This window comes from Protomyctophum parallelum (assembly GCF_964188405.1).
Source record: "Protomyctophum parallelum genome assembly, chromosome: 16".
Classification (NCBI taxonomy): Eukaryota; Metazoa; Chordata; class Actinopteri; order Myctophiformes; family Myctophidae; genus Protomyctophum; species Protomyctophum parallelum.
In genome coordinates, this window is record NC_139711.1 from 8,645,773 (window position 1) to 8,673,376 (window position 27,604).

The window sequence follows — 27,604 nt, forward strand, 5'->3', positions numbered from 1 at the left end:
TCACCTGTCAATCGACTGAAATTTCTCCACCAGCGATGCTTAAAAAGAAACCCGAACCAAGCAAAAATGTGTAGATCATTAAGGTGACGGGGTGATAAACCCAATCGTTAATGCAAGTATATAGTACATCCTCAATAACTCCACATTTTTAAAATGTTTAATTTATAGTTGGAAAATTACATCTTTACATGACCAGCCCATTCAGGTGTTAGACATCTATGAATAACCACAGGCACACTATGGGCAGACTCATACTAGACTAGATAAAGCCACATTGAAAAGCCGTGGCCTCTTCCTTCCTCATAATCTTTAGGAACTTCAGGCAGTCTGCTTCTTACATAGAAACCAACCTGCATTTGGTCATTTCATGACAATTATATAAGAGTCAACTTGATTGCATAAAAAAAGAACAAGTGTTAATGTGAATTTTAGGTTTGCTCTTAAATATCTAACCTATGTACAGAGCATGGCTCATTTTAAACAGGGTTCCCAAATTTCCTCTATGTACAAATCCACCACCTTTATGCTTCAACAGTACATTTGCTCTCCACAGTGAAAATGGAATTCCAATCACAACACTGTGAAAGTCAAATCCTGCTTCTTCATTCACTGTAGGGAGAGCATGCGTGTGTAAAGGGCATGGAATTAGGACAAACGGAACAAACATTATAAACTTTGACTTTAAACAAAAAAGTAGCTTGGGTATTCAGACTATTGCAAGAATCAATACATACGCATCCATTCTGGTTCCTTGGAGGATGTTCTCATCTGGTTGCCCAGCCCATGAGTGAATATGGAATCTGCATCTGGGATTGCTACGACTGCTTCAGCATAATTTTAGCAAGGTTTAGTCCTTTGTCGACAAAGTTACGGGAAACGACGGACAGCTGGCTTTGAGAAAAACAAACAGCAAAGTACAGATATACATGAAGAAATGTCTTTGCTCTCACAAATGCAGAGATCGTGAGTTTGGAGAGGACTTCAAAGAAGCAACATTTATTGGATAAAATTCAAGACTTTCCAGGCTATTGGGAACCCTGTAAACAAGACCAAATCTGGACTGGATGTGGTGGTGGTTTAGGCTTTTGTCTCACTGATCCCTTGTGCATAATGGCATTTAACAGGAGAGGAACACAAAAAAATAAGGGTGGGTCGGTGGTAAAGTATGCTTCTTCTGGGTGGAGGTATGTAATGCGTTAATCGTCCGTGAGGTCCTGAACAAAAAGGACCTCAGAGCGGCTCAGTCCTGCCTCTTTCAGCGTGGGGGGATTGGGCTGATCCTCAGTGGGAAGGCAGGGCAACACTCGGCGAGGGAAGTTTGTCACTATCTGGAACTTCTCTGGGGATTCTTTCAAAGAGAAGAGGAAGTCGTGTATTACCTAAGAATGGAGGGGGAGAAAATAGTGACTACATCAATTACCATTATTACACGGCTTGGTTGAATGCTTGATTCCGATTGGTCAATCGACAAATGCTGCGGTGCGTTATTTCTGGATAATGACAACTCCGCTCTATAACCACCCGATTCGACTGTTATCAATAGACAAGACCGCAGTGATCACTTAGGATCAGTACGATTGTTTTCGACGAGTATGGGCATGCTCTGCCGACTGATAAAAAAAACGACAGGATTAAGGTTGGCGAACAATAACATGCGTTAATATTAGGACCGCGCTGCGACATGCTTGCGGTTAAGTTTAGGGGAGGGTATGAGGAGGCTTGTGGTTTTTAGTAGGCAGTAGACCAAAACGACAGGATTAAGGTTGGCGGACATGCGTTAATATTAGGACCGCGCTGTGACATGCTTGCGGTTAAGTTTAGGGGAGGGTATGAGGAGGCTTGTCATTTTCAGTAGGCTCCCAGCATGTCCAGTAGACCTGAGTAGACCGATAAGATCGGTTAACATGTCATCAACGCCAATCGCAGCCAGTAGGCTCCAGACGAGCCGAACGGCTGGATAAGATCGGCGTAATAAGTAACCTACTGGGAATTATCGGTTGACTTTCGGTCGAAACGGCTGCTATAACAGACCTCTGCCTAATCAAAGGCTCGGAGCACCTGGCTTGGATTTTATGCTGTACTCCAACATGACATGCCATGTAAACTGAGACACAATGTCATTTAACTAAACAACATGCTTTCAATTTGAAGCGAGAAATAGACTATGCTCTACCGAAAAATGATTCCATTTGACTCACTTCCACTCACTTCCTTGTTTCCGAGGAGACACTCGTTGCCTCTGCAGGGCCAACTTGGATTACTCCCATTACCAAGCACAAGCAAGGAAATACTTCGTTTTGTTGTCAGTTTTGGGGCAATTTATTAATTTGTGTATTAAGTATCCGTGTAATAAGTGGGATAATGTCTGGCTAGGTGGTCATTGTCGGGAGTTAATTCACCGACAGGGTGATTAACCACCAACGCAAAGCGGAGGTAATACCACAATCAGTGCCGGAAGTGCATCAAAATAGAAGCTCCGGGGTGCCAGAGTTGTCTGATCGCTTTTACTCTGAAAGCCATGAACCGGAAACACTTTCCTAAAAAAGTTGACTTTACAAAGAGACCTCACATCCCCGATCATCTTAATTATTTTTTTTACGCTCCAAAAAACGTTCCATATTTTGCGGGAGAGACGGATGAGGAGCAGAAATGAAGCGCCAGCATATCGATCCATTCATCACCACGGAGAGCGCCTTGGATTAGGAGATACGAGACATTCTTTCCGCCGCGCTAACATGGGAGTCAATGACAAGCTAATAATTGCACTGAGCGTTAGCATACGGAAAGCGAAAAGCGAAATGCCAAAAAAAAAAAATCGGAATATTCTTATCTCGCCCCGCGTCGCTGGGACGTCGCTAGGACGTCCACAGACGTCGTAGGCTAATATTTCGGGATCCTTATGACGTTTCCAGACGTCCTACGTACAGAATGTGTTAACCCATTCTGACCTGAGATCAGATTCTAAAAATGTCTTCTATGTCAGTCGCTCTTCGATTTTTCAAAAATAGCAGACCGGCCCAGGCCGTAGCGTAACGGTCTGGGCACCGGACTGGTAATCCAGTCGCAGTGTGCCGCGGGTTCGACTCCCGGACCCGACACGGCCTTTACTGCATGTCATCCCCCCATCTCTCTCCCGTTTCCTGTCAGCCTACTGTCTGTCCCTTCAAAAATCAATAAAAGGCGTAAGCCGCAAAAAAATATCTTAAAAAAAAAAAAAAATAGCAGACCTACAAGCTCGTAGCACGCCACACGGTGGCGTGCTAAAACAGCATGGTTGTTTTTCACCCCATGTACGCAACACACACACGCACATATTAACTGTATACATGATGATTTCAGGTGTGCCAGGTGTACAATACAGTAGAGGGTACAGTAGAGGGACCCCCACACGGTAACTCTCATCTCTCAACCGTTTCGGACGGGGGGCGGCTCGCCGGAACCGGCCCGGCCCCCTGGGCACGTTCCCGGGGGTTTGGATATTACGGGGACCCCCTGGGGACTCCCCGGGGACCCCCACATGGTAACTCTTTCATTTCTCTACCGTTTCGGACGCGGGGCAGCTCAACAGAACCGGGCCGGCACCCTGGGTGCGTTCTTGTGTGTGTCGTCGTCGTCGTCCCCCGTCCCCCCGGCGACCCCCACGCGGAGTTGCACCACTCACTTCACACGGGTGTGAATTTAAAAAAAATGGGAAACATTCTTGGAAAATAGCAGATCTATTCCCACTGCTCACAACACTAAATTTAAAGGACTATAAATGGCTCCTTGAACAGGTGCCAAAGATTATTATGTGCTTGATTAACTATGCCAATGTTATAATGGTTGTCATCAACTATCTTTGCATTAAAACACCTGGAGTCGGCCTGGTCAACCCTGAAAGTACAGTCATTTTGTATTTAAAATAGCAGACCTACAAGCTCGTAGCGCGCCACACGGTGGCGTGCTAAAACAGCAACCAAACGCCAAACACGAGCGGGTTAAGCTAGTTAATGTTCTCGCCACACCAAGTGAAGAACGTGGTTTATGCAAGTGATCCTCACCGTCAGAGACTGTCCAAAGTGGAATCGTCTCTCCACTCGCGTGTCGTTGGGCAGCTTAAACACTATTTTGACACCTTCTGGATCATCTGCAGAAGGCTCTGGAGGAAGACACTCCGACTTCCTCTCTTTCTCCTCATCAAGTGTCTGAAGACATGCCAAACACAAACCATGTTAGAAGTCACAATGCACAGTTTTAGGATAAGAAACAGATAGGATAGAAAAAGAGCATGTCCCCATCCGGTGATGTTGCTAAATGTAGGTTTTCAATGTAATGGGTCCCGGGACCCATCTAAAAGACGGGTAGTCTTTAGGCTCCCAGTGACACGAGTAATAAATGTGTAATTCTTAACAAAGTGCAGCGATGAGGCTCACGTTTCTCCGAGTGTTATACTGAAACGTGTGGCCGATAAGTCTATGCAAAATGGCAGTCTCTTGAACTTTTTGTTGTCCATAACGTAGGATGCAAAATGGCAGTGTCTGTGGATTTATTTATTTTTACTGCAATGGAACTTGACAACAGTAGTGCGCGTCCCATGGACGCAGCGAGGGTGAGTATGTTGTCTTATATAATATGCCTATCAGCATTTTACCATGGATGGTTAAGTTACATGTGTTTAATCTCTCAAGACAGACGCAAATTTGAAGCAATTTCCAAATGCTTCAACTTATCAGTCTATATACCTATATACAGTCTATACCTCCAACCACATCCAACCTTTACACGATAAGTTTCACTTCACCAGGTATTTCTTCTGTTTTGTGACTTCATAGATCCAAGACAGATGCGTGAACGCGGGAAACGAACAAAGCTGTTGTGGCAGTCTGACACACACACACACACACGCACACGCACACGCTAGGCCGGCTTCTATAGTAATGGCTCACTTCGTTCGCAATAACACAAGCTATGATTGGCCTTCATTTTAAAATCATACCGTAGATACTACTACAACACATGAGAAATTTCAGGGCTTCCCCGGAACACCACGTAACACATCGAACCCATTATCGGGAAAAAAACCTGCTTTCCCAAGCCTGTAAGAGCTGGTGGAAAAACACCACATAATACATTCCTATGGACAACCGTGTGTGTGTGTCTGTGTCTGCGCGTGTGTGTAGATTGCTAATGTCTCACCCTTAGTCTCCTCTCCTCAGCCAAGGCGCTCTGTCGCACCTTCTCCTCCTCTTGCATCCTCTGCTCCTCCTCCTCCCTCTTCTTCCGGTCCTTCTCCTGGTCGGCACGCAGAGACATCAGGTACGCCTCGTCCTGCTGCTGCCTCAACACCTGCGTCTGGTTCCTCTCCTCACTGCAACAAACCACCACAGCATCAACCAAAGTGGAATCGACTGGACTTGTGTTTAGGGTTTAGGGCCCAGGGGTGGGCAACTTTGACCATGGAGAGGGGGCCATTATATTTCCATACTCACTCCAGAGGGGCCACATTGCATGCATGTCGTAGCAAAAATAGCCGATCTACAAGTTCAAAACGCGTCGCATAGATCGGCTATTTTTGCTCTATTTGAATTGAAATGATCCTGAATAGTTTTTCGTAATTTTTAATTGGGATCCTGAAAAGTTACTTTATTTGTAATACTACTCAGCAAGCTACTAATTTAAAGCGTAATTAAAGTAATTAAAGCGGGTCATGTTTGGAATTGTAAACAGCTGAAATCAATAACATATCAGTATTCCGAAATTAATCTGAGGGCCACATTAAGTGACGGTGGGGGCCGCATGTGGCCCGCGGGCCACCAGTTGCCCATGTATGGTTTAGGTCATGACTGAAGTAAAATGTGACGGAAGTAGCATGTGCTTAAATTCATATTTAGAAAATGTTTCAGATGTCAAAAGAATTCTGAGATGATGGAATGATGATGGTCATGGAAGGTTCTGAAACTTTCATGGGCAAAGATAATAAACTTCAAAATCTAAAAAAGAAATAGGTCAAAATGACCTCTCAGTCATGCTAGTGTTTAAGACCTGAGCTTGATTCTACACATGCCTTCTAAATCAGTAGTTCTCACACAAAAATAGCAGATGTACAAGCTGGCAGCGCTGCACGAAGATGTTGTATATCTATATATTTTTGAATAGCTAACGCAAAAATCTAAAATTATTTTTAATGGGTTAAACGCCATTCAACATCTGCCATTTTGGAAAGTTTGACACAATACTGACATGCCCAAATGATTGAAGCCAGCCAGGTTTAAAGTGGTTAAGAATGTCAATATGGCACCAATACATCATCATCGTGATTTGTCTATTCACAACTTCAGCCACAGAAGTATAAAAGCCAAAACCATGGTCATAATGGTCCTTTATGCTTCCAACAGCACTGAAGTACATTTCTTTCTTCAAGTGCACAGAACACCAGTGTACCTACACTAGTCAGTGAGAGCCCCAGAAGTGACCTACTTAAGCAGCTCTAAGTAGACAAAAAAAAAAGACGTACAAACTAGGGTTGGGATTCGGAACCGGGTCCATTTCACACCCGGTTTCCGGCATTGCGGATCCGGAGCCAGTTCCATCGTTTTCTTTTATTACCGGTTCCCCAAACGGTTCTCATCAGTCGTCATTTAGCTCCGCTGTGTCTGTGCATGCATGCAAGCAGAGCCTGGGGTGACATCACCCGTGCACCTACATGAGGGAGTGGGGTCGGGGAGGATACGCCCACTGTTCTGTGCATTCAGCGAGCGGTCACTGCCGCGGAGCGAGCGGGACAGTATGTCGAAGAGATCTCCAAAGTGTGGTTAACAGAGCGGGAAATTACTCTGAGGCCGAGCACGCAAAGTGCAATAAATGCGATGCCATAGTTCCCTGCAAAGGGTGTTGCAACTTGCAACTTGTACCGGTTGCACGTCCACATTGAGGAAAGTAGGAAACATCTCAAAATCAATATGCCTACACGAGTCCACAACTCACGAGATTAATCTAGGGCGCACATCGTGCTTGAAAGCCTGCGGAAAGCCGTGCCTGCACTCCCTGCAGCTCCACCACAGCCGGGACGAAGATAATGCAAGGCTGGGTCACTTTCCCCAGGCTAGTAATGTAAAAAAAAAAAGAATCACACCCGTGTGAACTGAGTGTTGCAACTCCCCCCCTCCTCTCCCCCCTCTCTCTCTCTCTCTCTCTCTCTCATTAGCAGGCAACAGTGCAGCACTAATACTATCTCTCTCTGTATCTGGCAAACAGCGCCCCTACTGGTACTCAGTCATACATACATACATACATACAGGTATGAACACATAGGTGTACACAGACATTGCTGTTTCTTGGAGTGGTTGCACCACTCAAAAAACGACTAACTTCTACAGAGCTTTTCATTAGGCGTATTGTACAACTGTTGTATTTTTACAACTTATGAAGCAACTCAACTGCTTTTGATTCGTCTCTAAATTAACCGTGTGACTGTTGAGAGCCCAACCTTTAGGTGCATATATACCTCCATAGATTGATTACTTTATTGCAGAAAAAAGCACAGGAACGTAGCCTACAGTTCAATACAAGCGGATACAAGAGGATTTTATAACCCAAGAAAGCACTGGCTTGTTTTCCATTAAGGTAACTGGGGTCCTTCATATTAAATTAATCTGAACATTGAAGACACAACATTTGTCACCACAACAATATAATTATTGCAATGTGTACTGTATATTTAATATACAGTAAAAATTGCAACAATGATATTGTTGTGGTGGCTAGCTGGTGGTAGTGGTGAAGTTTAAATAATAGTGCCACCTCATAATTGTAAAGTGCATTTTCAATAATTTAATTTGTGTTTATTATGTACTTGGTTTGGTTAGTTATAATATAAGCATAATCCATGTCAGAAAAAAAAGGGGCAAAAAATAATATTAGGAATCGGAACCGTTAAGAGGGATCCGGTAAGCTTCCGGAACAGTTAAAATCCTAACGAATCCCAACCCTAATACAAACAGGCCGAGCCTCACAGCCAGCTGCTTGCAGAGCACTACACTGTATTATAACCCTTCAAACAATCACAAAACTAAAAGTCTGAGTTTGATGTTCCTACAACTTTCTTTGGCATCCGTTGCTGCGACAACCTGACGAAAACCACCTGAACCACGGACCAAACGAATCCTCACACACGCCACAACTGGAGCAGAGTGTTATTATGAGGTGTCCTTACCGCTCCAGACGCTCCGACATCAGGTATGTTTGGTTGGCCTCCATGATGAAGGTGAGCTGGTTGATGAGGTCCTCTGGCTGAATGAGGCCTTCCAGCCTGCCAACCACTGTCATCTTACGGTCCTTCAGCATGATCATGGCAAGGAACGGGTAGGTGTTCTCCCGCAGAGCCTGGGACACTTGGACAGACAAAGCACAGCACCCGTTACAAAAGTCCTCCACTCTACTCAGTGAATGGAAAGGTCCATTGAAAAAGGACCCCCCCGCCCCCCCTTCTCTCTCTCTCTCTCTCTCTCTCATTAGCAGGCAACAGTACAGCACTATCTCTCTTTCTGGCACAACAGCGCCCCTACTGGTACTAATAGTCATACTCGTGCTCATTAACACATACATAGGTGAACACAATACACATAGGCGGACACAGGCACGGACATTGCTGTTCCTTGGAGTGGTTGCACCACTCAAAAAGGTGTGTAGGTCAGGGCCTATAGGCAAGCAGAACACACACTCCTGTAGCTGTTCAAACTGTTCTTCTGACTACTTGATTGAGTCAAAAAAGGATGTGGAACAACACTAGTTTCATGCTGATAACTCCTTACCTTTGTTTCAAAGTTTCATAATCATATATTGTTGAATATCAATCCATCTCAAAAGTCTCACCCGTCTGCCAGAGTCGGATGCAATCAGCATTTCTGAAGCAGTAACACTGGCCGGCACGCTTTATCCTCCCCAACCATCATGACAAGTTCATGATGGGTTGCAGATTACTCACAATACGATACACGCACACTATAGATCTGTCTTTAGCTTAAGGAGACTAAAACGAAACCTCCCCAAGTTCCCACAAGATACAGTGCAAGAGCGTATGAGGCAAGCGTACACTATGTGTAAACTCTTCGGAAAAACAGCGCTCCCCGTTGGTACCCTAAACATAGGGACATACAGACATAGGGATGGTAGGGACATTGCTGTTCCTTGGAGTGGTTGCACCACTGAAAACCTCTTCTGGCAGAGGTGCATGTTATGTCGTAAGTAATGAGGTGGGCAAACAACGCTTTCTATAAAACTACACCCCATCCGTTTACAGTAGTCCATCGTCTGAGCCTGTCAACACAATCATGTGACACCTTCAGTAGAGGGGAACCAAATCACATGGAAGCAAATACAAGAGTGCGACAAATCTGAATAAGATCACAGAAATTGGTATTTGAGACTTAAATATACTTGCACTTAAAACATTTAGACTAATGCATTCATTACAATCTGAGTTTTAAGAGTCTTTAGACAGTGTGCAGTGGGTCTGCTCAGTAAAACCTGGATACCAGGAAGCAGAAGATCTGCACAATCTTAACCCTTAGCCCTTAACTTATTTGCCATATTTTACCATTTAGAAAATAGAAAAAACATTTTTAAATAGTTCAACTTGCTGAGCCACATAAACATGTTTTGAGCTTGTAGATCGGCTATTTGAACTATTTCAAAAAGGAAGACATGGCAAGAGAGTTTAGGGGTAAGGGGTAAGGCGTCACCCAAGACGGGTCCCCTGGTGTACAGTTACAGTAGTAAATGTGCCTACCTCTGTACCCCTCTGGCCTGCTGGTGGAGCACGCCCAAAAGAGCATCCGCGTGTTGAGAAAGGTTATGACTTCTTCTGTACATAATGTGGAGCTAGAGTAAAACAAACGACAACAACAAAAGCAACCGTAAAAACATAGTCATCAACATGTATTTAGAGTCAATGTTGGAGAGTATGTGCTTCCTTTATTCTGACACTTCAATGATGACCGCTAGTAGCTAGTAGCCAGCAGCTAGCAGCTAGTAGCCAGCATCTAGCAGCTAGCAGCTAGTAGCCAGCAGCCAGCAGCTAGTAGCCAGCAGCTAGCAGCTAGTAGCCAGTAGCTGCTATATAGCAGCTATATAGCAACATTCAGTGATGGGAACAAATAACAGCCCTTTAGGTTCAGAAAACAACGTACCGGCAGAACTCATCTGTGTCTTGGTGGTCCTCTCCATGAAGGTAAACTAATAGGTAGCGGAGCTCCCGTTTGGCATCATTCAGCGCCTACATTTTGGCAGGAATATAGGCAAGAGCAATGAAGACCTCTCAGTTTCATTGTGCTCCAACTCTCAAGTACAGTAAATAGCGTTGGGTGCGGGGACCATAGTATCATGTACGGTACATTTAAATGAAATGGACAGAACTGGCAGGACAGATCGATTTCGTATCGAAGCATTTGGGCAGCAAAGACATCCTCAACCACACGTGGAGGACAGGACGCATACGCTGTAACTGAGTAATATTGACCTAATTAAATGACTGAATATATTGATAGTAACAATAATGTGCCGACATTTATGCACAGTCTGAAAGTATTTACACAAGATTTTGAGAAGTGATCATTAGAGGCATTTGTCATTCATTTCACTCAGCTTTTCAATATTATTGATAACCAGAATCCCAGACGATATCTACTGCTCTCGTCACAATAAATGTATATAAATGATATCTATACATCAGCCAGCTCTGACAAGCTTGTAGATCTGCTATTTTTCAATAGCTAAAGCATAACATAATGCTAACGTCAAAAGGGGTTCCCGGGTTAATAAATAATACAATTGAATGGAGAGCAGTTGTACTGCGACGGTTGCAGACTCACCTGGCTATATGTTCCCTGGTAAAATACTGGGTGTGACCGACCATACTTCTCCTCAAAGCTATGAATAAAGGACACAACGTCCCCAACGGGGTCTGTGACACGACCACGAGGATCTGGTCTGATGAACCGCAGGGCGAACCTTTTGTAGGGGGAAGACAAAGGCTAATTAATAACCCTCATGTATTAGGAAACATAAATGTGAGGTTATGAAAGTGACTGGAAGTGATTCTCTAACCTGAATATGTCCAGAAGTGTGTAATATGTAAATCTGAAAGGTAGCATTATCAAGTAGTAACTCCATCCTAGTAATCCCTGTAAAACATAAACATGTGGTAAACAGATCTATGGTACATGATTTTTTTTTTTAAGGAATCAAAGATCAGCTCGCTCGTCACATGACATTTTATTTTGTATGTACCAGAAACATTGTCATGTTTCTAGATTTTGAATAAAGTAAAATAATGTATTATATTTATTTATTTATTAACATTCCTTTAAGGCCTGACTTTCTTTAAACGGTGCGTTAACACTGAAGAACACACGTCACTAGAGTTGCAAGGTGTCAGAAACCTTACAGAAATTATTTTGGCATACTTTAGCAAAAACATGCTCACTTGGTGTAAATGTATTTGCAAACATGCACAGTGCATTCGATGTCCTCCATCACATTATACAGACACATTGCCATAACATCATGTGCAGAGCACCGTTGTGTGATTCTCCGCATCTTGCACAACAATGTAGTGCTACTGGCCCATTTAGGGCTGGGCGATATGACAAAATCTCATATCACGATATAGAATTTATTTTATCACGATAACGATATACTCACGATATAGCATATTTTTTACGATACCTATTTTTTTATCTAAAAGAATTGATTTTTGTTCAGGTCGAGTACTTTACTGTACTTGGGCTGTACTGTACTGTACTGTACTGTACTGTACTGTACTGTACTGTACTGTACAAGCTCTCCTCCCTGGCCTCTGTCTGTGTTAGGCTGCACAACAGTGACACTTGGTGGTGACAATAGTTATGCTATTTCGTGCTCGGTTACAGGGACAGGGACACACATAGCTGTCTATAATGGTTGCACCACTCAAAAAACAATTAAATTCACATTATCCAGTCTACTTATATGAATATAATACTGATGCCCTTCCCATGCACAGACAGGCCCAAAGCAAGTACAAAAATATTACAAAATAAAATGTATATAATAATAATTAGAGGCTGAACTCAATTGTTCAGCCTCTGTAGACATTTTTAAAGCACAGCTCAAGACCCACTTCTACAACATTGCTTTTAATTGATCTTTTATTTTTTGTTATTCATGTCCTCACTGTATTGCATCACTGCTTGTTTTTTAATGTCGTTGCCTTGCTTTTCTTTTTTTCTCCATTGCTCTGTAAAGCACTTTGAGAGCTGCATTTCATGTCATGAAAGGTGCTATACAAATAAAGTTTTATTTGTATTATTAATAATAATTATTATTATGACAATTAAAAAGAAAAAAGAAAGAAATAAGACGTTGCCATTCAGACAGAAGTACAGGCCTGTGTCTGCATTAAATTGGCTTAAGGAAAAAATAAATATCTCATGTCACAGTTTGTCACTACAGTTGTTTCAGTTCATTTAAGCTCTGTATAGGGAATCAACATGTTCTGTTGTAGTTATAGTTTAGTTTGTTAAAGACGTTGGGCAGCTTAACGATGTTTAATTGACTACAGGCGATAGAGTGAGAGAGAGTGAGAGAGAACGCGATCTTGTCGTCAACTCTCCATGCCCACAGCTGTGCGTATATTATGGGAGTCTGGGACGAGTGGGGCTTTTTCTTTTCCTTTTTTTTTGATGATCACAACAAAGTCAGCGTCTTGTGTTGTTGTTGTAAGCTGTTGCTGAATTAAGGACTTTTCAAATGGAATAATTTATTTGGAACAATAAAACAAGACAGACGCAGCACAGGAGGACTGCACAGGTAAGAGGAACGTCTTCGTCTTGGAAGAAGTTTGCAGTGCACCCGACGACGGACAAGCTTATTGTTCAACTGTGTAAAACATGCGTGGCTCACGCAATTTATCAATTTGACCCAACATGAAACCTGCATTTATAACAGTGAATGACCGGTTACTTTAGGGCGCGTTCGGAAATAGCGCACTAGGCGCACTGTGCAATGCAAACTGATAGATGAGTTCGCTCCGGTGTGGTATTTCCGAACGTGCCCCTTACACCGCTCTGAATCTCGTCAGCCATCATCATCATCTCCCTCTTTTAGGTGCAAGCACCACCTCGGCTTGTGTTGTGGTCGTGTTGGCCTTAGAGTATATAATAGAGAAGACATCCGAAAGGTGTTGGCTCACTGTTTTCAGTGCGCGCGGTGGGCTGCTGGGCATGCCGTATATAAGCGCTGTGACGTAAAATACTGCCGTAAAGCGAAACGGCGATATAAGCGATATAGCTTTTTTTTTGTGATAGACATTTTCTATCGAAAATACGATATATATCGTCATATCGCCCAGCCCTAGGCCCATTACTGTACCGTCTGAGCCAAAGGATATATATTACTGTTGTGATAATCAGTGAGTCATCATAATCATAATCAGTAGTTTTGTCATATTTGAGCTAACTTGAGCTAGTAGTAGCCTAAATCTATAATGAAATAAAAACAAGTATACATGATATATTTGAAGAGGTATTTCAGCTGCACCCAACTGAGTGCATCTCACTGGGAGGCGGGAGTGTGGTTAGGTGTTATGCGTCTTGCTCAGGGCTACCGCGACATTGCTGGGGCCGGGAATCGAATCCATTCAGCTATGGCTGAATAATAATATTGCTGAAACTGAGCATGGGGATGGCCAATTGGCAATTAAAGATAAATTACATAATGACCCCAGTTTTTCATAATTTGAATAGATGAAGTGAACATAATATTTATTACATTATAAATAATGTATATATTAATATCTAGAAATTATTGACATATAGTGTTGATCTGCATCGCAAATGATTCTTTGGGCCCAAGCTTTCCGACAACCCCTATATTTTCCCCTTCAATTCCCATGGAAAGTTTCCAACTTTCCCATTTTCCCAAACAACACAACATGTTGTTTGGTCAACATAAACTTTAGCTTTACAACTTCATATGGCCACACAATACTCTAAGTAGCTTGTACCGTGGGCTTGATCGTTCCACATGACATTGCAGATAGAGTATAATTGTGATGAGGACTTCTGCAACCTACCCTGGGTTGTGGCCTTGAGACGATGTAACTATACACTCTATGGTCTGCAGTGTTGACCTGTAATGGCCTGGCGGGTGGCGGATTAAACACACTAGGGACGCCTTCCTGTTCATTGAGTCTGTCTTGTACTGCAGCCTGAAAAGAAACATACACACGTCACACACACACACACACACACACACACTTTTAAAACCAGAATGAAAATGCGAAAAATGCAACTCCCTCTACATTCCTCCCATGTGAGTGCATTTAGAATGTGTTTTGAACAAAATGTATGCAATTGGTGAGTCATTTCAGGACATACCTCTATGTTCCAATTATGCTGTTCTAATGTACGACGACATTGGTCCATGGACTCCAAACCCGTCAGGTCCTGTAGAACACGAAAATCATTTTAAGATGTAACATGCTTGCTTAATGTACCGAAATGCAATCAACATTTCCAGTAAATGCGTGAATATAATTACGGTAAGCCTGATTTCTGTCAGCCTAATTATATGCTCATGGAGTTACTGTTTGATTGATTGAAATATTTATTAACAGCTTGCAGAATTACAGTACATTGCAAGAACAACTGTGTCGTACTATTAACGAAAGGATTATTATATTATTATAGAATATTTCGGTTGTCATGTAGCCGCTGCCTAATTATAAACGTGTACTACATGTATCACACACACACACACACCACGATAACTATAACATTTAGATTAGAAGATGGCATAACCTTAAAGGTATATTCAGTGATTTCACTTAATTCAAATATCACTTATTTTTTTGTTTTGTTGTGATAATCCTCCCTACTATAGAGTGTGCTGACCATATAAGGAGTTCCTCCCTGTCCCCAGTTAACCCCTGGGGGTCAAAAAACCTTAGGTTTCGTTTTTGACTCTCTATCCTGATTGGACGAAAGGCTGGGTCCCACAGCCAAAAACGAAGGTTTTTTGAGTGAAATCACTGAATATACCTTTAACCAAAAAGGGTCAGAGGAACCAGATGAAAACAAAGGGGGTATTAAGGTTTTTCCAACATGAAAACAAAAAAACAGGGGATTCCATTGTGTCCCAGCATGTATGTATATGTATGCATCTATTCTACCTGCAGTGGACATAGACTGGGTCAGCCTTATGTTCCCTGGGGTTAGGGTAGACTAGAGGTAGGGTCATGTTTCAGGGCTAGGGTTTTATGCATAGGGTTGAGGAAGATAGAGATCCCCCACTCCCACCCCCAAACTAGAAAGTCCGTAGAACAAGAAAACATATATACAAATTGAATGACAAGTGTTTAAGCTGTCATATGTGTTGTTGTAACATCTGGTTCACCGCAGTACAATGGTTGCGTTGTGTATCTGACAAACTCGAGCCGTCTTCTTGACTTGACAGTTGATTCCCATGCTAACGCTAACGTAGCAGGCTAAATGGAAGCTAAAAATCCGAAATGAAATTTGTCCTCGGCGTTGGGTACCTCGTCAAAGTAGTTCACTAGTTAAGCGAAGTTAGACCAGTTTCCCCTGTGGTAAAATACAACAAGGCTATATTATTGATGTCCATCATTCATGCGGGTCCGCTAACTTGTTAGCTGGCTTAGCTAACGTTAGCTATGACGGGTAAAAGCCTCAGTTATATTTGGCTGCGCGCCGTGTCGCGCACCAAAACCCGCAGATCTACAAGCCGACAACGCGTCGCAGCATGACGTGTTGCGAGCTTGTAGATCGCCTATTATGTGAGCGCAACACGGGAGCGCGACGAAGTATAAACCACCCTGTAACGTTGGGGCTGCTGAAGTTGACTGTGCAAAAAAGCACATCAACAGACTTTGCTTGAATTATATACAAGGATTCTGCAGCCGCGCTGGTCTGTTATCACTCGTGGAGTAAACATGGTAATATCTCAGCGTTGAATGGAGGCTGTCTACCTGGAATTGGAGGAGTTTTTCGGTCTGCGCCTGGGATAATTCTTGCTCCTCTGGCGCCGCCATCTTACCTCGCCAGTCGCTTAGCAAGGCGAACCAACGTAAACTTTACTAGAGTCCAGATCCCATTGCCCAGAGGTGCGGTAGTCCTGCGATTGGCTAGTGGGTTGTGTGTGTGTGTGTGTGTGTGTGTGTGTGTGTGTGTGTCATAACAATTCTATTGACAGACAGGCATTTTTACAGTACTATCTTCAATCTTTCAGGACCCCTCTTCCCCTCACTGTTTTTCCCCAGTTTACCTCCTTTTATGATTTCCTGTTTTTGGTTAAAGAAGTGTATAATTGTATTGTACGTCTCTAAATGTTCTGATGAATGATTGTAAACAAGTGTAATGCTTTGGTGTCGTCCACAGTTAACAGTTTTGTATTCAGAAGAATCACTTTGTCACTTTCCCCATGTACTTACTTATACTTATACAGTTTCCTCTCAGTTATTGGCAGTGCAACATAAAACGTAGAACCTATTTAGCTAAAAACTAGAAACATAACATGGACAAACACTTAAAGAGCCCCAGTATGTATGTATGACGACGTGCAATTCATATAGAAAGTTAGAAGGGCCACACACAGCCTATGGATAAAGTGCCATGGTGCAATCCTTAAAAAACGTTACCAGCAGTTTTATAAAGTGCTGTTGTGCATTCCAAAAGTGCAATTATTGTCAATTGTCTGTATTGAGTTGTTTGAATTTAAATGTACTGTGCATTCCAAAAGTGCAATTATTGTCTGTATTGAGTTGTGCTTGAATTTAAATGTACTGTAATACTACAAACTGTTAAATACTTCAATCAAACCCCTGCTTTAAATAAACATGTAAGTTACACACACTAACACTCAGGACTGGACATTGCAACACAATGCAGATTGAAAGAGGATAATTCAAGTTTTCCCTACAGCTGCAGATCGGAAATGCGCTCTAGATTCATCCCATTATAAAAAATGGTTGTGTGTTGCATGTGTGTTGCAAATTGCTGCTAGCTATGGACCAGAGCTAGGGATGATGGTGATGCTGATTGTGAGAATGGATTATGGGCGATGGTAGCTGATACCGATTGTGTTGGTGATGACCTCATACCGAGATGGTTGGTTACTCACCTGCCATCAATGGATATTTTCTAGGGTTGGGATTTTATACTAAAATGCTGTACCAGTTCAGTGTAATTCAATTTCTGGAGAAGATAACTTGTCTTATACAGTAACACAATTACTGTGTAAGTAACAGTAACTCAGTAAGACACATTAACTTGTCTCTACAACACTGATCTCAGATTCGAGCTGCGCTGCAAAATAACAGGAAGGAAAACAGGGTGCTGTTTTTCAAACTGTTAACTGTGGTCTGTGGACAACACCAAAGCATTACACTTGTTTACAATCATTCATCAGAACATTTAGAGACGTACAATACAAATATACACTTCTATAACCAAAAACAGGAAATCATAAAAGGAGGTAAACTGGGAAAAACATAAACAGTGAGGGGAAGAGGGGTGCTGAAAGATTGAAGTTTAAAAAAAATGCAGTACTACTGTACTGTCTGTCAATAGAATTGTTATGACATGCGCACACACACACACACACGCGAATATGGGGGGGGAATAGGGAATATGGGGTCTCTTTTGCACAAGGACATTAATATACAATATATTTGTTTTGCCCAAGTTGTATCATGTTTTCTGGTAAAAAATAAAGAAATACTAATAAATACACAAATCTGGCAATATTCCACAGTTTACCATTTAATTACCTTGCCCTGTGAACTGTTCATGAGAAATATAAAAATATGAAGCAGATACAGTAAATAAACAATGCAATTACTCAAAGCATGTGCTAAAGAAAAGTTGCTTCAGAAATTATGTCCACATGTGAAAAGTAGAGGTTTTCCCAATTCACTTCTTGCCTTCTACCATAATAATATGGTAGCCATGTTTGGTCTTGACAGGGGGGTCCGTGTACACCGGTTTATCCATAGTGCTGACAGGCAAGGCAAACGCTGCGTCCTGGAAGGGCCCCACCATGGAACCTCGCGTCATCCAGCCCAGATCACCCTGTCACAAAGCAAACCAAAATCAGCCATTCCCACAAATTACTACACTTGTAATAACAATAACAATAATATCTCAAACTTATATAGCACTTTTCTGAGTACACAAAAACGCTTTACATGGGCGGGAAAAGGAAGCAACAAATAAAAACAACTTTATTAGGAAATAAAAACACTAAAAGGACAATGAATAAAATCTTAAAAAACAGTGAAAAGAGTTAGCTAGGGAAAGCAAGGTGGGTTTTGGGCAGCATCTCTGAGCGTTTTGGAGAGTGCATTCCACAGGGTTGGGGCAGCAATGGCAAAAGCTCTGTCGCCCCACTTGTATACATAATATAATATTGATTGTTTTGCTGTTATCAACCACTTATATACTAGCCGATGTACAAGCTCACAAGCGTTGTGATCCAGCTAATTTTGAAAGGTTTCACTTTATTGTTTTTAAATTGTCTGACAATGTATTGTGTGTACCCAAGTAAAACATCCAAATATCCAAAATACAAAGAGCAGAGATGACCATGATCTATGACAGCATACCGTGACATGCATTTTCATTCTGTCACATATGGTAACTGGGTTGGTTAATTGTGCCATCTAGTGGAGATTTAGTAGTAGTAGTACAAGTAAGACGCGCAAACGCGTGAAGCGAACGCAGCTCGTGTGTGTGTGGTTGTGTGTGTGTGTGTGCTACAGCTGCGCCCTGTGTGTGTGTGTGTGTGTGTGTGTGTGTGTGTGTGTGTGTGTGTGTGCGTGCGTGCCACAGCTGCGCCCTCTGGTGGCGGGCCGGTGGTGTAACAGCGTGACACCACCAAGAGTGCAAACCTTCAGTCTAAACAGCTGAAACAACAACAGGTCACACAATCAGGATTTAAAAGGAGGAAAAGCTGTTTGTAACTTAAAGATGATATAGACAAGTTTTCAGCCAAAAAATTAAATATATATATATAAATGTACTTTTTTCCCTCTATCTTTCCCTGTATTATGATGCTGAGGTGTTCTCCTGCAACAGCACTCTCCCTTTGGCCCCCTCTGGCTGAAAGGGACTGTTTATATCCACTAGAGTTTACTAGTCGGGACTAAACTTGGCAAAACTTTTAGCCAATTGCAGCACGAGGCTGTGACGGTGTGTTCAACCCATGTGGAGTGGGTTGTATGTGCTTATTTGTTTAAATGGTGGAAGTGAGTAATAGTATCATGTCACGGTTTGTCTCCGCCGCGGCGACTGCCTGCCCGGTGTGTGTGCCCGGCCGGCTTGAAGCATGCATTCAACCCGTGCTCGCCAACGGTGACAGCCGTCGCGGTAGCCATAGCGATTTCTCTTCATTTCAATGAATAACCGTGGACAGAGTAGTTCACATGAACGATGCTGTAGTAGCTGGGGCATTTGAGGGGAAATATATGTTTTATATGCACGATTACAAATAAAAGATAATTGAATTGAGAGCAAGTGAGTCTCCAACTCCGTTACTTCCTCATTTGAGGGACTCGTCATGTCAGTCGTGTGATATTGCGATTATGCTCCAGTTACCCTTAAAAAAACATGTCAACTCAATGTCATTGTTGTAACTAAGATATCGATAGAAAATCATAATTTTTTTATGTCATATTTAGCCATACGAGCGCAATATCCATAGCATCCCTCCCAGCAGCAACAACAATCCCATAGCCTGAAGTGGCTCGGCCAATAGAATGACAGGGGGAGGGGGGATGGAGCTATTTGAATTCTGTGTACAAAAACTGGAAACTTGTCTATATCAGCTTCAAGTTTAAACTGCTCTGAAAATCTAATAAAACCAAGGAACGTGCATTGTTCTTACTCCTTGTCTGGCTTTGTCTTCACTGAATTGTGATGCTACTTCGCTGAAACGAACCCCAGCCTTCAGCTTCTCCATCGCCTCCATGCACTTGCCATGCTTCTCACAGAGGATATGCCGCACCTTGAGAGAGGGGAGGACACCTCTTGGTATGATTGAAGTGTAGAATAACTGCATGCTATCACTATTAAGTTTAAAGCTCCAATAGCATGTTTTCACACCCACTACGATCTACTCTGACATAGAAACCAATATTTTGCCAGCAGACCCAATGTTGTAGCAATCTGGGAACCCATTGGCAAAAAGTAAATGAAAAAACAGCACCTGTTTTCCTTCCTGTTATTTTGCAGCGCAGCTTGAATCTGATTGAATCTGAGATCAGTGTTGTAGAGACAAGTTACTTACTCTGTCTTACGGTGTTACTGTTACTTACACAGTAAGTGTGTTACTGTATATAAGACAAGTTATCTTCTCCAGAAATTGAATTACATCAAACATTTTAGTATAAAATCCAAGTCCCAACCCTAGAAAATATCACAATCGGTATCAGCTACCATCGCCCATAATCAATTCTCACAATCAGCATCACCATCATCCCTAGCTCTGGTCCATAGCTAGCAGCAATTTGCAACACACAACCATTTTTTATAATGGGATGAATCTAGAGTGCATTTCCGATCTGCAGCTGTAGGGAAAACTTGAAATATCCGCTTTCAATCTGCAAAGCGTTTGGTTCATAAAAATCCACCGTAGACATGTTATGAGCTACTTTCTGTCAAGAAATTAATTAATCGAAGTGTTTGGAAGCGTGCTGCTGCCTCCTCCATTATGTGAAAATTCAAAACAGGTGGTACGCAGGGCAAATCCCTTCTGAGGCGCCAGTCCCAACCTAGCTCTGGTCGGGTCCATAGCTCTAATGCTGTCAACGGCAGCAAGAGCAGTAGGCTATGTAGCCCCTTTCGGAACCCTCAGTTACCTTTTCTGAAGTTTAGACCCGGTACCCTACGGTCCCTGACAGCTTATTCCACCCTCCATAGGATGCAGATGTAAATAAAAATAAATAAAAAGATTAAAAATACTTAACAGCATCGGCGGTTAATGCCATTTCGTACACGTTGCGGCAGTCTCCTATAGCTGTGTTATGCATCTTTGAAACATCTCACCAACACTCAAGCGCCGCCGCCACTCTCCGTGAACAGAGAGTATGTACATCTGCATCCTATGGAGGGTGGAATAAGCTGTCAGGGACCCTAGGGTACCGCATTCAAACTTTTTCCACCTCCAAGTGAGTTGTCCGGACATCTCACCCCGAATGTCCGGACAACTCACCAGACATCTCACCCCTGTGAGATGTCTTCACTTTCGGGGTGAGCTGTCTTCACTTTCGGGGTGAGTTGTCTCGGGGTGAGAGTTGAGTGTTTGGCTGTTTGCGCAGAGTGTCTGAGCTCTTTTTTTTATAGTTGACTGAATATGTTGAAACTATGATGAAAGCAGTAGCCATCATCATACAAGTGACAATAACACATTTGACAATAACAAAATAAAGCCTATCTGACTGAGGAGCACTGCTCCCCTCAACGCTGCATAGAGAGACTACTCCTTACTTACAACAGTGTTCCACAGGATTTTGCTGTTAAATTAATAAATAATTAGTGCGTAACTGCACACGTCTGTAGGAACCGATATTTAATTATTGTAATGGGTACATGGTACATTGGTCGCTTTATTTCTTCTTGTTTGTTTACCGTTTATTGTACCGCCTCCCGGTGTGCGGTTGGCTTGTGCGGCTACGTCCCTGCGTCTGATCTGCTCTGTCATAGCTATAGCGCCACTAGCTAGCCAGATAGGCGGTACAATGAGGTGTCAATAAACAAGGAAGGAAGAGAAGAATCAAAGCGACCAAATCGGTCAAACAAATATTAAAAATACTTAACGGCTTCCGCGCCACAGGAGATATTCGCAGCGGTATTTATAGGTACTTAAAGTTCACACATTCAGAAGCCCTCACACGAAAAAAAGTCCTGAAAGAGCGCAGAAGGACTTTAACCGAAGTTGTTTACGTTTATATATGTGTGCGTACCCGGTGGAATAGGACCCAATGCTCTGGGTCTAAAAAATGTCAGAAACTTCAGTACTTCTTTGACTTCTTTGACTATGCATCCACCTCTTGGTACCACAGCACCTCAAAGGCCCTTAAAACAAGGCTCCAGACCTCCCAAAACAAACTGGTCAGGCTCCTACTTGGCCTCACCCCCCGAACCCACCTCACCCCTGCCCACTTTGACAGGCTGGGATGGCTTAGGGTCGACGACAGAGTACAGCATCTTGCAATGGGTCTGGTCCACAAGATTCGATACACCACCAAGATACCCATGTACCTGTCTAAATACTTCCTTAATGTAAACGAAGTCCACACCCACAACACCAGAGGGAGTGCAACAAACCATGTACAACCCAGATTCGGCACAAACAAGGGACTAAATTCTTTTCGCTCCTATGCCACCAAAATGTGGAACGCCCTACCAACAGTCATTAAGACATGTGAATCCCTTGACTCCTTCAAAACCGCTCTCAAAGGGCACCTACGGATGGCTGCAATTCGAAACTGGCCTCTGTAAAATCTGAATCCCCCCACCCCCCCCACCCCCCATTTTCCCTCACTGTATATTGTATCTTTTCCCTTTTTTGCTTCCCATATGATGAATTCCTGTTCTGTACTTTAGCTACATAGAAATGTCTATTTGTATGTCTCTAAATGTTTGTACGTCTTTAAATGTTTTGATGAATTGAACAATGTGGACCCTGTTGTAAACAAGTGTAATGCTTAATTGGGTCGTCCACTCACAGTTGACAGTCTTTGTATTGAGTTTGTGCTTAAAATGTACTGTAAATTCTACAAACTGTTAATAAATATTTCAATCAATCAATCAAGCATTGGGTTCTGCTTGTAGGGCTAGGAAAAAGGGTGAGTTGTCTTGTTACCCAATTGTAACCTGTGTAATGTGTAGTGTATAGCCTACTATCTTGTCGAGTACCCGTACCATCATTTGGTTTTGGTTTCTCAATACTGTAGCAGCAATAAAAAAATATAAAGATTGGCAATAACAGTAAGAGAAGACTATAAATAATTTCCATATTTCTTACCTTCACAGCTGTGCCTCCTTTCTGTGGCTTTTCTTTTTTGTCTGCGTCTCCAGCTCCCGATGCAGCTGCGCCTGCACCTGTACAATAACAAACAAGTAAAACATGTGTTGAATTAAATATTTCAGTATGTGTCACGCAACATGTGAGCAGCCTCATGCTAACGTTAGCTAGCTTAATTTTAGCTTGGTGCTACTATTATAACTTCAGATTAGAGCAGCTTGCTAAATGTAATATGCTATAACCCAGTTGGAAGGTTCAAATCAGGCACTGCCGCAGTGCAGACTAACCTTTACCACCTTTGCCACCCTTCCCCTTTGGAGGCATTATTATAATGTCCTGAAACTGAAATTCAAGCAGCAACACTGGAAACAGACCAGCCGAAGGCGCCCATTCTGTGTTGTGACTGGTGACAGACCTGCGTGAAACTGCGCACAAATTACAATGCGCAGGGCAAAATGAGCAGATCCACAAGCGTACGGTCGCAATGTGAGCTGGTGGTGGCTTAAGTTGTATAGCGAGTAGCGACTATTAAAGAGCACCAATGACATAAAAAGAAGGCAATCTTTGCGATCATTTTAATTATCCCACTGGATTTATTTATTTGACGCTCTAGATGTCTATCATCAACACCATTTTTCCACCACTACTATTTTACCTGTTTGGGAAATCTGTCAGGTGTAGGCTAAATTATCTCAAATAACAGTTAGGAGTCATCTATTAAACAATGTGAGCTAAACAGCACTGCCACGCAGTGAGATACTGGATTTCTATTGGTTAAAATACATTTTATTAACCAATAGAATGCCATTACCTGGGCTTGGGGGCAGAGCTAAACTGTTACTATGGTGATGACAGTAAACCGTAAAGAGACAGACTGTAAACACAAGAGTGCCATTTCGTTTGCTTTGGCTTTCTGACTGCTGGCTTCTTATTACAGTACTTGGGCTATAGGCCTACTTTAGATTTTTTCTTTTTTTACTTTACTTTCTATTGATCTTTTTAAAGTAGCCTATTCTATAATCCTACTTAAAAATACTTAAGTATGGATAAGTATGAGAATATCTTGTGCCTAGGGCATGGCGGTGTAGCAGACGTATTTCTGATGAGACATGTGGAGAACAAGAGCATGCACGCTGTAAAGAGAATAAAAGTTGTCGAGTCCAAGAAGACAAGGACACAGAAGGCCATTCTCCAAGAGGCTGAAATCATAAGGCAACTGGAGCACCCTCACATAGTAAAATGCAGCAATGCTTTTGTGAACCGCGATGACGGATGCATCTACATCGTGATGGAGTACTGTGACGGGGGAACCTTAGATGACAAAGTAAAAGGGAGGAAAGCAAATGAATATTTTACAGAGAGCGCTATAATGATGTGGTTTGTGCAGCTTGCCATGGCAGTGAATTATATACACACAGCGAAAATACTCCACAGGGACATCAAAACCTCAAATGTACTACTAACTAAAAGAGGTGTGGTGAAGTTGGGGGATTTTGGAATATCCAAAGTTCTGACCAACACGGTAGAAATGGCTCAAACGTGTGTCGGCACACCCAGTTACCTGAGTCCGGAGCTTTGTCAGGACATCCCATACAGCTCAAAGTCTGACATCTGGGCTCTTGGTTGCCTGCTATACGAGATCTGTTCTCTCCGACCGCCATTCACAGCTGAAAACCTGCTGAGTCTCTTCTACAAGATTATCAAAGGAGAATACAGCCATCTGCCTGACTCATACTCTGGCAACATCTCTTCACTGATCCAGAGGATGATCTGCCGCGACGCAGAAAGCAGACCCAGTGCCGCCTCCATACTTGGCACTGCTTTTATGCAAGACTGGCTCAGGGAATACGTGAAGCAACGAGAGACAGAGGTGGTCAGCAATTCCAACCGGGACATTGACAACGTCACAAGCACAGATCCAACCGGACAGTCCCACACAGCCGAAGGGGGACAAGACAGTATGGAGGTCAGTTCTGGAGATGTGGAGAAGGAAGATGCGATAAGTGTTGGGGGACAAACAGACTACTCTGAGGATTTTGATGATGATGATGATGATGATGAAAGCTTGTCCTCTCTCGAAGACCACAGTGAGCAGAGACACTCTACTCCTGTCAGCTTTCTAGAGGAAAATGCTTCCACCGAACCCTTTGGTAAAGCGCACAAAGGTTTTATAACTGTATAATCCCTGCTATGAAGTGTCAGCAGTCCTACATGCATGCTACATCATTGATACAGAAGTCATTTGCCATGTACATTGAGATTATAGGTCAAGCATGGACATACATGGAATTCATACTTAAAGTCTACTGTCCTTTGCTGAAAAAGGGGGGCCTTGAACTAGTACAATAACAACAACAAAAAAAGAAAAAAAAAGACATAGTGGCTTAATGAGCATGGAATCAGTAATTAGATGTATCTTCTGTGTATTTATCATTCATGCTTTGGTTTAATTACACATGTTTCTGTTTCACTATAGTGTGTGCACTTGCAAACAAAACACTAAATCAATGTTTTGTGTATGCATGCATGTGTTTGTGCAGCAGTTCTGACCTGTGCCCTACATTTCGCAGAGGCCCAGGACGTTTCAGAGCACAGAGAGTATCCAGATGACTTCGAGGAGGAGGAGGAGGAAGAGGAGGATTTGGAGGCTTTAGTCCACACGGCCCGTGCTGCTCTCCATCTCTCGCCCCAGTCACAGTGGAATGATGATAGTGACCAACATGAGGAGGAGTTTCACCTCAGCGATGCTGGAGGCTTCGTCGTCACACTGAAAGCTCTGAGAGACCAGTGCATCATGGGTAATAACTGTGTGTTGTGGAGCAGTGGTTCTCAACCTTTCCATGCCATGACCGCTCAAAATGATAATCATATTTTAACTGGGGACACTCCACCCTGACAAGCACTTGGAATTGGAGGAGTTCAGGCATTCAATTTAGTTTGACTCGGTTCCACATAAATATTGTGAAAATAGCCACACAGCTTGCAGATCAACTATTTTCACAATGTTTGCATCTTTCTTATTATTTGACAATTTGTCCAATGTTTGACCTGCTTTTATAGTATAGTTTGTTGATTACTTTTTGTTTGTTATTAAAAGAGTCTTAAAAGTCCTTAATTGTCACTTCACTGTCATCTGGGGAGTGGGACCTCAACTGTACGTGGAGGATAACAGTGGAGTATTATAGAGTTGAGCCAGTGGTCATTGTTTGATTCTCTGTGTTTTCATTGCAGAGGACATCGGGTCTTCTCTTTTTGAGGACATTAGGGGACACTTTGAGAAAGGCCTCAGTCCAAAAGACCTGCAGCCACAGTTTGAGCACACACTAGGAGTGGACCGCCTTGAAACCTGCCATCTCATATTTACAATTGACCAGGAAACAACCTAGGCCTGGCATCTTATTTCTAGTTGATAATTTACATACAGAACACTAGGTGGGGATAAAGAGTTTCCAACCTACTTTTTAGAATACATTGCACCATGAATGTAAAGGACTAATTGGTCTAACGAATCACTCTATACAGTAAGATCTATAACTATAAATGCACATTTAATTCAAAGACAGAAAATGTGTAGGCCCTACTTGTGCGATAACAATGTTGCATTCATACTGTCGCTGTCTGAGACTGGCAGAAACCTCTGTATTTCATCTTTTTATGTTTTTGATAAATAAATGCCCTATTTTATACATTGTATGACAGTGTCACTTAAAACTAAAAGTAGATAGATCTACAAACACTTTGAATTGTGCACTTGTAGATCTAGTATTTTGGGAAAATTAAGATTTTTGGCCTATATTGACATGTAAATGCTAAAGTAATCAGTAAAGCTTAAGTCTGTGCCGTGTGGATTTTTAAAAAATAGTTAACCAATGAAGAAATGTAATAACTACATTTCATCCTTTGGAACACAGTTTATTCTTTTCAATTTCCTTTTGGACATACAATGCTAAATTTGTCAAATAAAGCTGTTTAATTAATTGTCAAAGTGATCATGCATTATGAATTCCCATCTCAACAAGACCTGAATAAATGTAGGCTTAGTAGGAGATTTGAGTTGCATGCAAAGGAAGAGCAGGGTGCACTTATCATCACACCATCAACTCATTAGTCAGCCAGAGATTTCCCTTCACATTGGGGGCACATTCTCTCTCTCTCTCTCTCTCTCTCTCTCTCTCTCTCTCTCTCTCTCTCTCTCTCTCTCTCTCTCTCTCTCTCTCTCTCTCTCTCTCTCTCTCTCTCTCTCTCTCATCCTCTGCATAATGTTACATGCATGCCATGCACGAAACCTGCAAAAACCCTGCTGCTATAATTAGCACGCACAGAGACCCGATCGATGAGAATGATGAGGTCTATGTCAGGTTAATTCATGAATGCTCTGTACATCTCTGATATAACTAGGGTACTTGTCATTGGTCATCAGCCATGGAATTACAGTATAGGGAGGAGTTTAGTTAAGAAGACTTTCCTTCGATGAAAGGATGTCTGCTGTCATGGACATGAATTTGACGGTCTTTCCCTCTGCCCCTTCATTTTGACACCTGAGCAG

The 27,604-nt window shown here is 42.5% G+C and overlaps 3 protein-coding genes across 3 annotated transcripts; 1 reads left to right on the forward strand and 2 right to left on the reverse strand.

Moving 5' to 3' along the window:
• Positions 1–139: 139 nt before the first annotated feature.
• faf2 (Fas associated factor family member 2) lies at positions 140–16,086 on the reverse strand. Its single transcript, XM_083786183.1, has 11 exons — positions 16,004–16,086; positions 14,394–14,462; positions 14,090–14,224; positions 11,083–11,159; positions 10,848–10,986; positions 10,167–10,252; positions 9,767–9,858; positions 8,192–8,369; positions 5,176–5,347; positions 4,041–4,184; positions 140–1,379 (listed from the first exon to the last, which is right to left on the reverse strand). The coding sequence occupies exons 1-11, from the start codon at positions 16,064–16,066 to the stop codon at positions 1,197–1,199; spliced, it is 1,338 nt and encodes a 445-aa protein (XP_083642309.1). The 5' UTR covers positions 16,067–16,086; the 3' UTR covers positions 140–1,196.
• Positions 16,087–17,779: 1,693 nt separating this feature from the next.
• On the reverse strand, positions 17,780–23,676 carry pin4 (protein (peptidylprolyl cis/trans isomerase) NIMA-interacting, 4 (parvulin)). The gene is made up of 4 exons (XM_083785193.1): positions 23,346–23,676; positions 23,059–23,135; positions 19,918–20,037; positions 17,780–18,104 (listed from the first exon to the last, which is right to left on the reverse strand). The coding sequence occupies exons 1-4, from the start codon at positions 23,380–23,382 to the stop codon at positions 17,946–17,948; spliced, it is 393 nt and encodes a 130-aa protein (XP_083641319.1). The 5' UTR covers positions 23,383–23,676; the 3' UTR covers positions 17,780–17,945.
• A 424-nt stretch (positions 23,677–24,100) lies between these two features.
• On the forward strand, positions 24,101–26,444 carry nek12 (NIMA-related kinase 12; the record flags this gene model as incomplete). Its single annotated transcript, XM_083785773.1, has 3 exons — positions 24,101–25,024; positions 25,751–25,856; positions 26,290–26,444. 3 exons carry the CDS (start codon positions 24,101–24,103, stop codon positions 26,442–26,444), a joined length of 1,185 nt encoding a protein of 394 aa, XP_083641899.1.
• Between the last annotated feature and the right edge of the window lie 1,160 nt (positions 26,445–27,604).